The following is a 14866-nucleotide window of genomic DNA, read 5'->3' on the forward strand; positions in this document are numbered from 1 at the left end:
CACTACTAGTTTCCAAGCAAATATGTTGTATCCGGCTTGAGGTGTCCTTTCTGCTACTGTCCAGTGTATAAAAAATATTATTCTTCAGAGTTTTAAATAAAACAAAGATTATGAAGTAGGTTTTACAAGAGAGTATCATTTCAATCTTTCCACTTCAAAATTTCACATTTAATTGAATGTATTAAATGGCATTTCTTTGTAATTATTTGTAAAATTCACTAGCAATTCCTGAAAAATCAACTTAGGTCACATTCTGGTGTGCGTGACGTGGACTCAAATAGATAGTGCTCTTGGGCACAGTAAGCAAGCTAACATTCAGTACATTCTATCTTTCAATTACCTATACACTTTAATATTTTTAGATTTTAGCATATCAACAATCAGCGTAATTTTTGAGGTTTGCACATGTGCATAAATGCGTACGTGAACCCCGGAGTACGACATATGAGGGAACTTACGATGAATCAAACAACAATTAAAGCAAAACGTCAGGGAATAAAAAGTTAAACAGTGAAGTGGTTCTCAGTTCCTTACAGCACCATGTGAGAAAAATTATGTTGCGTGGAGAAAACTGCTGACTGAATTAAATGAACCGCATTTATACGGGAGTAAAGACTATGCCAAATACCACGTTAACAAGATTAAAAAATGAATGGCTTTAATAACCCTAACCCTAATAAACCAAAATTTCTGTTGCACTTAGAGTTCTTTAATGGGTTTTAATGCTATTATGGGTTTTATATTGGTCCATCCATTGACCAATATCTGTCACTGGATGAAATAATATATAACACAATACACAATAACACAATCATTTAATGACAGCAAATAAAATTTACACTAAAACATCAATTTTACACAATATGTAGACAGAATTTATTGTGCAAACCCAAGAGCAAATTCTGTTTAGCCACGTTTCCACTGCAGGAACTTTCCCCAGGAACTGCACTGAAGTTTTGTTTGGAATACATGTAATGCATATGTAAACAAATATGTAAATAAGATTGCAAAGTTTAGGATTCATATAAAAAGAACTTTCAGAATCTGACATCAGATTGGATTCATTCAGACTGACGAATGAAACTACTAGTTTGTCCAACCAAATGCTGAAATAAATAAATAAATTACACGCTTCAGCTTTAAATTTGACAATAGAATCTGAAAAAAAGTGTTACAGATTTGTTAGTATGTATTTAGTGTCCAAATGCATACAATGGCTAAGGCAAAGGCTTATTGACTTTGTTCCTAAAGAATGTCTATAAATTACAGTCCAATGGCACCAAATTACATACAGGCCTTTATTACCAGTCATATTCCCAGCTGAGAGCAACTACAAAGACCTGCTTTAGCACAACAGCAGGGTTTGAGTAGGACTATGAATTGTGGGAGTACATTATTGAATATGCATGTACATATGCACACACTCATATCTAGGTACTGGATCTGTCAGTATCAACCCACTATGCTTGATTATCAGATCTACGGGGAGTAGAGGAAAGAATGAAAAGAGCACTGCTGATGCCAGAATGTTGGCACAGTGCCACCACTGTGGGTGTTGGGAGATATTACCCCTTCAACAGATCTCTGATCAGCTACACAGTTTCTTCTACAGAATCCTGTTTAGAGTTTGAATACGAGAAACTGAGCATGAAATAGTCTCAAAGAGCAGCAAGTTTGAACTGCTGTAGAGCATCTGGGCTTTCAATATGACAGTGTTCTGGTCAGAAAAGAGCAGTTTATCCCAGACAGGGAACATCTGTATTAATATATATTTGATGGAAGAAACGAAAGCCTACTTTTGTGCCCTCGCACACCCCCCAAAATCCAACTCCAACAAGATGCATCTCTTGGAGAGAAAGGGCAAACTGTTCGTGTGGTTCTGGATGACATTTCAAAGATGAAGAACATTCTGTTTACTTCTGTTTCAATGATTTGACTGAAATAAGTGAGAGCTAACCTTTACCACTATGGTATTTATCAGACTGTGTACTCATCACTCTTCAGCCAAAAGATAATTTGCCCACACAATCTGGTGTCTCCAACAACATATGGTGCTGAATATATACAAGATGTTTAAAAGCAAAGATGACACATTATATTAGTGATGCACTAAAATAAATATTCTTGGTAAATACTGTACAACAAAAGGAGGAAATTCTGGACAAACTGGGCCAAAAAACAAGACTGCACTTTTTATTTTTTTTTATTTTTTTGGTTTCTTTTATTAGTTAAAAGATTTTATTAGTTAAAAGATGACACATTATATTAGTGATGCACTAAAATAAATATTCTTGGTAAATACTGTACAACAAAAGGAGGAAATTCTGGACAAACTGGGCCAAAAAACAAGACTGCACTTTTTATTTATTTATTTTTTTTTTGGTTTCTTTTATTAGAAGATCTGTTCAGATGTCCCAGATTTTGTGGACTATTTTTATTCCTTCAATTTTGTTATTTTCAATTTTTTCCAGTAAAGTTTGGCTAAAAATTCTGCACATTCCTGCATATTTCTTAGGAATAATGAGAAGACTTGTTTTATAAATGAGAAGGAAAGAAAGAAGAAAGTATGGAAAAGATGGTAACAGAGTATAACATGCTGGAGGACAAAGAGATGTAAAGGGTGTGGTGGTTCTTGAGGAATTTTTGCCTTCAGTAATCAGCAGAAAAGCACAATGAATGTCTCGACAGCTTTTTTGTCAAGAAAGGTACTCGTATAGAGACACAGGATGACATATGGCTTGATCAAATTTCAAAAAGCACTGAAATACATCTCGAGCCATTCTACCACATAATAGGACGTGTGCAGGATCACATGCCACTAACACCTGAAGAGCTTATGATGATATATTTAAAGGTGTGTAATTTCTGCCACGATAACAGCACCAAACAGAACTGCAAACTGTTTGTTTCAGAAGAAATTAAGGGTGTCCACAATAAAGAAAACTAAATATGTTTTAAAAGTCCGTTTAAAACACATGTACCTTCTTACTACTTCAACTTCATGTTGATTTTTTTTTATAAAATCCTCATTGTTTTATTTTTTTATCTGCATGATGGTCGCACCACATGACTGATTTGCTGGACAAAGTTTGCCAAAGTATAGGTTTTCTTTAAGAATTTAATTTATAAATCTGATGTTTTTCTTCATTATAATATCAGGACAATTATATCCCCCTGACAATTTTCACATTTTGAACCAAATAATACCTAAATGAATTTTAATGCTCAAATTTAAAACAATGTTCATCATAGAGGATGTGTTTTCAGGGCATTTTATGCATGAATAGCATTTTTTATGTATTTTTGAATTAATCAATAGATCCAGACAAACAAAATGTCCAGTCATGAAAAAAAAATGTAATTGGCTTCTGTAGACTTCAGGGTTTTTTGGAAACAGTCATAAGTGGTTCTTCTTAAAGGGACAGTCCACCCAAAAATGACATCTAAATAGTTTTGGTTTCACATTGACTACAATTATATGGACAAAAAAGTGAGTAAATGATGACAGAATTTTTATTTTGGGGTTTGACTGTCCCTTTAAGGCAAACAACCAGCCACCAACGTACTAAAAAAACACTTAGGACATCTTAGTAACTGCTTAACAATGGCCTGGCAAAACCCCACTCGTAGTTTCTTCCAAAAATTCCAAAAAAAAACAAAAATCAAGTTAACTAATAACATCACTCAAAGTAAACAGCCTTCATCTAGGTTATTTGGCAGGACCACTGAGAATTACCTTGAAACCACCTGAAATACAAACACAGCAACTTCAGGTATGCCTGCAAAAATCAATAAAGATTTTGGAGAAAGTAAAACACATGAAGGGCCTGAAGCCCCTAGCTCTCTTTGAATGGGCCGGTAGCCAAGCCTGAGTGAAGGGCATGCGAGCATGAGGGAGATGTGGGAGGAGGCGTCCAAGATCGTGGGGGATGGGGGCAGACAGCAAGACTCGAGGTGCTACTATTGTGGTGTATGATTTCTGTAACATGAGCAACCTACTAACTCACACGCATGCACACACATCCATGAAAAAAAAATCCACATCTGCCTCCTCAAGAATGAGTTAGCCACCAGGTGTTTGCAGCTGTCTGTGGGTTTTATGGTAAACAGAGAGAGAAAGAGAGATGGAAAGTGATAAAGGCAGAGGGGTGGATGAGAGGCAGTGATTTAGAGGGAGATTTTGGAGAAAACATTATACGACGACTTCCGAAATCCCATTTGCATTGTGAGGATTTCTGCCAGATCCCGAATCGGTTCCTGGCCAGTGACGTGTCCCACAGATGGGGCTCTCCAAAAGTGACGGGCTGCGTTCAACCAATTAAATAGTGCATTTTGGAAGGGTGCGCTAAGCTGGTTATAAATCTGGAGAATAATAGTGAGATAAAGCCAAAGAATCACAAGGGACATGGTGTGCAAAATTAAGCCTTTTATCAGTACATACTGTTTTTCCCATTTATTTTAATGGCATTAAAAAACTGTCTACAGCTGTGTCCTTAACACTGTTGCATGAAGCATATAATTGCTATTGATCCAAAAGGAGATTATTTATGAATGTTATTGGTGGGGAAATGTCCTCCTTCCATTTCAAATAAAGGAATAGAGAAAGTAATAGTCAGCAGTCTAATAATTGCATATTTCAATGTTAAAGGGATAGTGAATCTACTCGTGTCATTTCAAACTGAAAATGTACACTACCATCAAAAGTTTTAATGTCTCACGGTCTTCTTCAGTGTCACAAGATCCTTCCGAAATCATTCTAAAATGCTGATTTGGTGCTCAAGAAACATTTCTTATTATTTTCAATGTTGAAAACAGTTGTGCTGCTAAATATTCATGTGGAAACCATGATTTAGAAAGTAAAAACTTTGGGTAACATTATAAATATCTTTACTGTCACTTTTGATCAATTTAATGCATGGCTGAATAAACATCCAAGGTTATTTTCGTAAACGAAAACTGAAACTAAGACTAAAACTATTGGTCAAAAACATTTTCGTAAACTGAAATAAAATAGAAATTGCAACATAAATGAAAAACTAAAACTAAACAAAACTAACAACAGTTACTGAAAAACTAACTGAAACAAAATAATAATTAGCAAAAATAAATAATCTTTTCGTAATTAATAAGCTCTCATCCTGTATTGGAAAATCACTTTTTTCCATTCCACTGCGCTACTACCCCGTAGATCCGTTGTGCTCGAGTCTCGCGTCTTTTGCAGCATCATGTGCATGACACGACGTTCTAAAAACGCGGCACTCAAGTTGAAATAAGTTCAACTTTTAAAAGACGCGTATCGAGACCATGTGTCCACTGCCCGCGTCTTTTTTCCATTTTTCAAAGCAAAATCGCTTTCTGTGTGAACCATCCCTAAGAAGCAGAAAAGGCCAAATAAGTATTTCCACCATGTCTAGACCTTAGAGCTGTGCTATGCAAATAGAGCTGTACCTTAATTCCAGGTAAGATAACCATCTCATGTGAAACTAGCCAAAACAAGATAGGCCTACCACACACATATTAGAAAAGATACCACACTGAGCATGAAAACGGAAAAAACAAATGGCATGTCTATAGCCCAGAAATAGACGTGTCAGAGTAGAAGTATACTAAATGTCTGGTCTGAATAGAACATTTGAATATAAGTATAACTATGAGTATATGATTTTAAACGATGCAATAGACAAAAAGCAAAAATGGATCAATACAAGAATAATGTTTGTATTGAATAAAACTTAATCATAGAAATAACCTTTAATAATCATAATAATCATACGCATATATTTTTCTTATACTCCACGTTTAACAAGATTTTATTTTTAATATGAATGAGTATGAATGAATAATTTTTACTTTTTAGTTGCATTTGTTTGGTTCTTTGTTCATCCTCAAACAATTAGGCCTATTTTATTTTTATTATTAAGAGGTTTCACAAGAGTTAACTGTAAACTGCAAACATTAAACTTTGCTGAAATTAAATTTAATTAACTGGAAGAGTTCTGTTAACTCTGCTAAACTATAATTACTAAAAGTAAAACCGAAACTAAATATATAAAAGCTAAATAGAAATGTGTTCACAAAATCAAAACTAACTAAAACTAAACTGAAATTTATAGGAAATTTGAAAATGATATTAAAATTATTTTAAAACTAATTTAAAAATGCTAAACTATATATATATATATATATATATATAACCATAAGCATCCATACCAATTGTTCAGTTTATTCATCACAAATGTGATTTTACCTTGTAATAATTTAGACAAATATTATAATTTTACAATTTGTTTAGAAAATACCAATGAAGTATAATTTAAAAGAATCATTTTCAGTGGTGATTTTCATGCCAGAGTGTCCATTATTTTTGGTTTCGGACAAGAAATTTAATGATATTACATGAATAATATTCTAAAAGCTTTGTGTGAGGAGCAGACCGCTACATATACTGTATATAGACAAGTCATATGGCCCACTTTATGGTGTTTTCTTGCTTCTGGAGCTTGACGTCATCCGTCCTCTTTCACAACCATTTTATGCAAAGCAGCAGCCTGGACATTCAGCAAAATATCTCATTTTGTGTTCCAACAAAATAAAAGTAAGTCAAATAGATTAGTGTGTAAATGGTGACATAAGTTTCATTTTCAGACAAACTATGCCTTTAAGAGAAATTGCTCTTTTTATTATTGAACAGCCTGTAAGGAAAAATAAAAAAATAAAAAAACTGGGACAATTTGAGTGTGACCAATCTAATTTTGGATTCATTTTACAGCTTTCTAAAATAAAAAATAAAAACACATTCGGTGAGAAAGTGAGGGAGAGGGGCAAAAAGAGCTGGCATCCGTCCACTGTAAATTCTTCACCCCCTTCGTTGCACTTGGATGATTGCTATTCATTCTCACGCTTCATTAATGTGGTCAGTCTCCACATCTGACTCTGATAAACATGCCATCACTATAAGTCCAGGGTTTTTACACATCTACTCTTTAGTTGGATCAAAATGTTGCTACGATGGCAGATTGTGCCACTCAGAACGTCCCTGAAAATGCAAGAATCTCCACAGATCATTGAATAAAGTAACATGAGACGCGCTGGCGGCTCCGACGGCCTCGTGGCCGCAGCAAGTTTGACACATTTCCCAGACCACACTAATATTGTAAAAAGTAAGCCAACAAAAAATGAGGAGCAGCCAGACTGGATTCCTTCACAAAATGACCAGACATAGTTTTCTTCATTCTTGAAACAGTCAGTGCTTTAAAGGTAGCCTATCTCCTTGTTCAAATACAGCTCAGATGAAGACTAGATGACAAACACAGAGGCTTTTCCTTTCAATGACTCAATTGGCAAGGCAAAGGGCTTTGATAAGAGCAACCTCTATCAGATAGTGATCTAACCCTGTAAACTCACCTGTGGATGTCACGCACACCTCCAACTACCATCCCCCCATTCTGCTTCCTACTGATACATACAGGCATTTAACTGAGGAATCTCATGCCATTGTTTTGGCTGAACTCAAAGCGGGTGACTTCAAGAATTTGGCCTGCGGTGCTGTCGTCTAGCCTGTCTCAGCTCATCACTACAGGGAAATCTTAGAAGAAGGATCAAAACCTTGACTTCAGGGATATGATCAAAAGAGATTTTGATAAATACTGAAGTATGTTTGAAAGTAAAGGGCTGTTCTGAAGGGTCTAGTGGATTTGATGGGATGATTCTTTCGTTAACAGGTGTCAAATATTTAATGGTCACCATAGTTACTACCTGACCTGATTCATTATACAGTGAATCTTTGTGGTTTACCAGGGTGAACATTAATGAATGACTCATTAGTGTTGGTTTGGATGCATCCAAGTACTGTATATGGTAACACTTTACAATAAGGTCTCATTTGTTAATGCATTAATGATTTACCTGGTAAGAATTGTTTTACAGTACAGACAAATATTGGAGATGGACTTCTCATCAGGTCTTGTGTAATTTTAACATGGCATGTCACATTAAAAATAGCTCTATTTTTATAAAAATGTATTCTGTTCCATTCTGTTGCACTCGATCTAGTTGTGTTGAAATGCAATAACACATCTTATGCCAACGCCCATAAAAACAAAGTCGTCTAAACAGCCTATTTATGCAGGCCTTCCTTAAGATGAGGGCTTTCAGTTACTCAGCTACTGTGTGTCAGCCAACCAATGGCAGGCAGGGTGACGGTTCAGGAAACCTGCATGAAAACAGTCATTATTTTTGGCGATTCCATTTGGTGGCACAGAAAATACAAATCTGATGTTTCATTATTATAAAAATGTTTTGACCTTGTAATTTTTATATAACTGGATCTAACAGTGAAACAACAGCCTTCTCTGTGGCGATGTAAGCTGGACTTCTTAAACCCGACCCCTTTCTTACATTCGACTGCAAGCCTGCTTTCAGATCTCCCTCAACCAATCAAGTCCCTGGCCTAAAATGAGTTTCACTTAGATCATGTCACAATAAGGAAGAAATGATCTGACTGATGTAAAGGAAACTAGATGTAAATCCAAGTACACACTAATGTCTTTTTGACTGAATGTATAAATGTGATACTGACAAGATATACTGTAGAACTGAACTTCGAAAGGTAAATATGTGCAGTAATAGTGCAGTAAATGTGAGTTATGGTGTAAGAAACAAGTGCACAATTCCAAACATGCAATCAAACAGACGTTCTACAAAGACAAAGCATATTTGTTGCATGCATACATGTTTAATCAGTAACACAAGTGTTTAGTTTTGTTCAGGTAATTGCCTTCTTGCTGCCCCCTGCTGGTAAGAGAATTAGATAAGAGATTAACTCTTTAACTTGAGATGAACCTTCCCATCAGTCAGATTCAATATGCATCAGTGATGTTTCATATTCCAAAACCCATAACACACAATTGTGCATAAACAATATACTCAGCACCATATAGTTGCAAATACTGACAGTTTTTTTTTTTTGACAGGGTCTCAGTCTTCATCTAATCCACATGTTGTTGCTCACTGAAGCTGAACTGCAAAACAACAATGTAGATTATCCCTATAGAGGTCTTCACTGATTCCCACCTTCTGCCAGGCCAAAACAATAAGCCCACAGGCTTTTACATGACATTCACTGTCAAGAGTGACAGACAGGGGCTCAACCCAAGATTTTGGGCATAGAGACCCCTTCAAACCAGAAACAGCCACTCAATTGTATCGCCTCTACTGTGGGTCATGGGCTGCTATGGGAAGCAGGAAGTCTAAGGCAAGGCATCTTTGTCACTGGCACACAATGCAGCTCACACGAACTTAAGGGAATGAGTACGGACATCTGGATAAAAATGCATATTTTGGCGGATGTCCTATATTAGGATTTTCACTAGAGCTCCGGTTTTCACTTTTGATTGACGGGGCCTTGATATGAAGATATTTTTCTTGGACTTTTGCTGTGGCCGTGAAAGCAGACCAATATGTCGGTTTCATGAATAATATAATGACAGAAATATTATAAAAAATGTAATAAAATGAATATTAATAATATGATATTTCTATTTGATACTGTTATGCTTATAGTTAATTAAAATAAACAGGTTATCAGTTTACACAAAAGGGAAAACAATACTATTAAACTTTTATAATTTAATAATTTTGACTTAATAATATTTAATATTAACACTATGACTACTATTAATATATACATACATATATATATAGAGAGAGAGGTTTTTCTGTATGTGAGTGATATTAAAATATAATGTTATTTTATACACTATAATTTGATATTGTTTTAATATTGGGTCTTTTATGCTTACGGTAATCAAAATAAATGGTTATTCGTGTGAATTTTTTTTTTAGAAAATCAACGCCTTTTTTCAGTACATATTCTATCATCCACATCAGTCACTATAAATTGTAAGGATGACACTTTCAATGTCAAGTTCTTAGATGAAAAATCGCCCCCTCACATTGAGGGAGCAAGGTGACCCCTCTTAATCATAGGGGCAGTTATCTGACGGGGTGTTCAGTAATCCCAGGACAGACAGCTTTGGTTCATCTGCTGGGGAACTGGAGGGACCTTATTAACACAAGGGTGAACAGAAGGTAGGAAATGGGCTTGTTAGGAATCTTTGGAAGAACCAGCATTATAGGAGAGTCCTGATCCACACTGAACAAAATATGTAGGGAGAGAAAGAGAGAAAGAGAAAAAGCAACGAAGGCGGAAAACAGCGTAAAAGGATTGACAAAAAAGTAGTCGGATAACACAACAGGGGATAGATATAGATGGACAAGGAGAGGATTATGCAGTGGGGGTCCATCATCTGTTCCCTAATGAGAAGGGCTGGTTCGGTAGTCGTCTAGGTCATGTACAAGAGACCTACAGGGCAATTTGCACAGATATAAGCTTTATGTTTTGAGGATCTAGGTCTACAAACGTATGATTATACAACTGAGTAGCATATTGTGAACAGCTTACTTATCACTGTGAGAATCTCTCATATCATCAGATTTTTGAGCCCTCTATACGAGTTCCACAGACTGTATCTGAGAACAGACACACAAAGCCTGTATTTGTGACCAGTCCCATGATCTGAACCACTTCATCACACCAGAGGAAACTGCAAATTGGCTAGTTATTAACATGAAACCTCTTTAAATATTTGCTTTGTTAAATAGGCCTACATATTTGCTTTGCATTACTAGATAAAATAGGGTAATAAGATTAAATATTTTAAGAAATGCCAATCGTAGGGTGTTTTAGAGAAAAAAAATCACTATTTTAAAGCACTTAGTCCACCTGCTGTTTTTGTATCAATGCCAGATTTAACAGTTTACGTAGTTTTCTGCAAATTCAGCATGAAAATGAAAGGAAAATGAGAAAAATGAACTTTGCTCATTTAAAAGCAATATTGCATTACTGTACAAACAAGTACTATGTATTTTTAGTATAAAGGCTCTATGTTTGAACAAGCTTAACGTATTTATTAACTCACGTGCGGTGTGTTTTGATGAGAAACTTCATACGTTTCTCACGCGAATACCAAAGCCAAGGTAAAAACGCTTTACGAATGTGGTCTAAGCAACTTTAAACAGACGATATTCCTGTAGGCTATTACAAACAGAATGTTTTAAACACCGCACAATGTGGTACAGTATAACTGCAGCATCCTAAAACAATCGCATGCATCCCATTCAAACGCGCGCGGTCGTAACGCTCCAAAAGTTTCTCATGAAATTAAACCACAACAAAAAACAGCGCCGCAAGGAAAGATGAGGTGAAATCGACTTACCTTGCCACGCAATAGCGCACAGTTGAAGAAGAAACAGTAAAAGTGAAGTGTTTGGCCGAGCCATGTTTCTGAAGTTATCCATCTGAATGAAGCGCACTAGAGGGGCTCTGCAGTTTTGGCCAGGAGGAGCGCGAGAGAGGGAGGGAGGGAGATGGAGTCGAGTTGCAAACGCTCCCTTTCTGTTCACTATTGTAGGCTACTGTCCCACTGCGAGTGGGAGGAAATTTGGGACATACAATTAATGCTCCCCACCCTACAAAATAAATCCGGTTAAAATCATATTTTTTTGGTCTCATTATAGGTTATGTTTGCCCGCGCGTGAAGTGTAATGTTTATATGTGATATCCTAGCAAAAAGTGCCTTGCTTGAATGTTTTGGACATGGTGCCGTGTTAATAGCATGTGTATTGAAATGTACCTTCACAATACCATCGTTTTTTTTTTTTTTTTTTTTTCAGAATTTCTAGTAAATACCATTGTATTTTGGTCAGTACCACGGTATTAATAATTACCATCTGATACCATGGTACAAACACAGTTGTTTGTCAGGGTCTTAATATAATTGATTATGTGTGCTATTTGTGTTGTTTGTTCTCGTTGGTAGTAGCTACATGAATAATAGCCCACAGTATTTGAATTTAATACTGCTCTGATATCAGTATTATCATAATACTGATCATTTGACTGATTAAACAATGACTTAAAGCCATAGTGTAGCCTAACTACTTCTAATACACAAAATAATTGTATAATTTAAATGATCATTTTCTGGCAAGTCTCTGGTCAGGAATTTTTCCTGGAGCCAGAATTATTATTATTATTTAATGAAAAAGACTTCTCTCCATGAGAGAGAAAAATGTTTCACATTGTTCTGGAAAGGAGGTGTTGCTGATGGTTGTGTGTTGGTTTAGGAGAGGGACTTCTTCTAACCCAATGTGTCAGCATGCAGGTTGTTAACAACCTCTACTGCTATCACCACTCCTCTATCACCTTAGCTAACAGCTGCTGGAGGGAGGGGTGTGTGTGTGTGTGTGTGTGTGTAGAGAGAGAGGGAGCGGGCCAGAGGAGGGCTGTCCCTCCAGCTGTCTACCCAGCCTCCTGCCATCATTCCATGCGCCTTTTACTCAAAACTGGGCCATAAAACACAACATTCATTCATGAGCTCAAGTGCTCATTTAGTTCTTGAGGGGAAATAAGGTAAACAGATTTGTCTTTGTTCGACAATATATATGAGCTCGAAGATGAGAGTGCAGCATAAAAGGAGCAGCAATAAAGCCCATTTTTATTAAGATCTTCAATAACCTTTAAAGAGATAGATGGATTAAAAAATGAAATGAAAATTCTGTCATTGTTTACTTACCCTGATGTTCAGTACTTGTATTACCTCCGTTCTTCAATAAAACACAGAGACATTTTGCATGTTCACGCTGCTTTTTTCAAACAATGAAATCATTTTGTGACCAGGGCATGTTAAAAAAAAATCCAAATCATTTGAAGTCATGCATCTTTGTGTAAGAAACACCGTAATTAAAAGGGATTTACTCACTTTCATGTCATTCCAAACCTGACTTTCTTATAAGACAAAAGATGTTATCTGAAGAATGATTTAACTGTTTTTGTCCATATTATGGCAATGGACATTTTCAAGCTCCAAAAAGGACATAAAGGTAACATGAAACAAACTCAATTGTTCTGAAGTGAAACAATCACTCTGTATTATGAACATAAATAAGAAATATAAGCGTTTCATTTCAAACCAATTTATCAACATCAGCACACACAGAATACATAATCAAATAATGCAAGATGAACATCAAAATCATGACATTTGGTCAAAAAACCAATATGGTTTCAGTCAGGTTTACGTTTGAGGTTCGTGTTTTCAAGTTTATATCCTTTTCGGAGAAAGATTATGAATGAATCAGCTTGAATTTTGTTCTATTCCTCACACAAAGCTATAAGACTTGTAATATTACACATAAATCATATGGACTACTTTTATGGTGGTTTGATGGTTCTTTTAAGAGCTTGACACCTCAACACGAGGGTGAGTAAATGATGACAAAAAATGTCAGTGTTGGATGAATTATCCCTTTAATAAAATCTGAAAACTTGGAGCATAATCTCATTTTGAGTGAAGTGTAACATTCATGTAATAGAAAATTGAAAAGTCTCTCTATTTTTAAACAGTTTAAAACTAACAGAGTGCACTTGAGCTGTAATTAGAACAAAAGCTGGCAATGAACCAAATCCAGGTCAGTGTTATTGAGGGGCTCCACACACGGAGCCCTCAGACTTATAAGTGCGCTTTGAGGCCGCTGAAGGAAATCATATATGACCAAGGAGGGAAAAAAAGAGAATCGTTCAGCTTTGATGTTGACTCAGTCAGAATTCAGATCTCTCTCTCTCTTTCTCTCTCTGATCCCTCCCTTCCCTCTTCTACGTTCCTTCTTCTTGTCCACAATCATTCTCTTTCACTCTAAAGGAAGAAATACAATTTCACTGTCACATTTAAATATACATTATTCATCCTTAAAACAATCCCTGTATTCTTTCACTGGATGTCTCTGTTCCCTCTCACCTGAATTGTCGCATATTTCCTTTTAAATCTTGTCCAAGTTATTTCATCTTACCAGCATCTGTGTGTCTCATAGCAGTGTAACAGGTTCCAGCACACAGAAGATGTGGGTTGATTCGCAGAGAAAATATTATTGACAAACATATCTTAAAGAGATAGTTAACATATCTCAAAGTCCCTCTGTAGTCTAGTCAATAAGATCTTTGATCACCAAAATTACATATTTAAAAAAAATATTCCATGCCTTAAAGCAACACTTAAGAACTTTTTTTTACCTTAAAATAATGTTTCCAAAATCGTTTCAGTGGTTCATAACACGGTGAAAGGCACTTCTGCATTCGCTCTGCGGCCCTATATCTGCTATAACCGCACTATGCAAGTTTGCCAGATCGGGTAGCGTTTCTGTAGTTCGAATGAGACATAAGAAACTACAAATTTGACTTGCTTTACAGCAAGCGTTACAATAGTCATTATTTTGTTTTTCTTCATTTCTGATGTCGCAATACATCATACTTTCATAAAAACATGCAACATTCTCTACCTTGTCTGTGGACATCGTTCATTCCAAAGCCGCTGCTGGATAAACAGCGAGCGTGCGTGCGGCGGTAGGCTGCGGTAGGCTAAATTATTTATGACAGCGGTAATGGACAATTCCGCTTCCAACCCATAGGGCGACCGAAGAGGAAAAGTTATTTAGTGTTGCTTTAAAATAGCTTGAATGTAACTCTACACCCTTGCTTCCTTTAGTATACAGGGATTCATGAATCTAAAAATTAGCCCCGCCTCCACTCACTCACACCAGCTCGGACTACCTTATCCACTCACTTAACTTTACTGTAATAAATGTTGCACAGTGGCAAGTGGAAATACTGGTTTTATTCAGCATATATGTTTGAACAAGAAACTGATTCAGAAGAAGAAGTGGAAGAGTGAATTATACAAGCTTGTCTATAAGTCAATGTATCAGAATGGTAGTGCGTTTTATGTATCGCTCTCACACATTACGGTAATTA

The 14866-nt window shown here is 36.1% G+C and overlaps 1 protein-coding gene across 2 annotated transcripts in view; it reads right to left on the minus strand.

The window, feature by feature from the left end:
• The window catches only part of mcama (melanoma cell adhesion molecule a), a gene marked incomplete at its 5' end in the record, with an annotated part of 57833 nt that extends 46475 nt beyond the window's left edge, over positions 1-11358 (minus strand). Inside the window, one exon of one of the 2 annotated variants that reach the window (XM_081366922.1) lies at positions 11277-11358. In XM_081366922.1, the coding sequence (XP_081223048.1) occupies positions 11277-11358 (82 nt within the window). The remainder of the gene's footprint in view (positions 1-11276) is intronic. The other variant, XM_081366923.1, reaches the window with a different exon arrangement.
• Between the last annotated feature and the right edge of the window lie 3508 nt (positions 11359-14866).

The sequence above is a fragment of the Scardinius erythrophthalmus genome, assembly GCF_964197995.2.
Source record: "Scardinius erythrophthalmus genome assembly, chromosome: 5".
Taxonomy (NCBI): Eukaryota; Metazoa; Chordata; class Actinopteri; order Cypriniformes; family Leuciscidae; genus Scardinius; species Scardinius erythrophthalmus.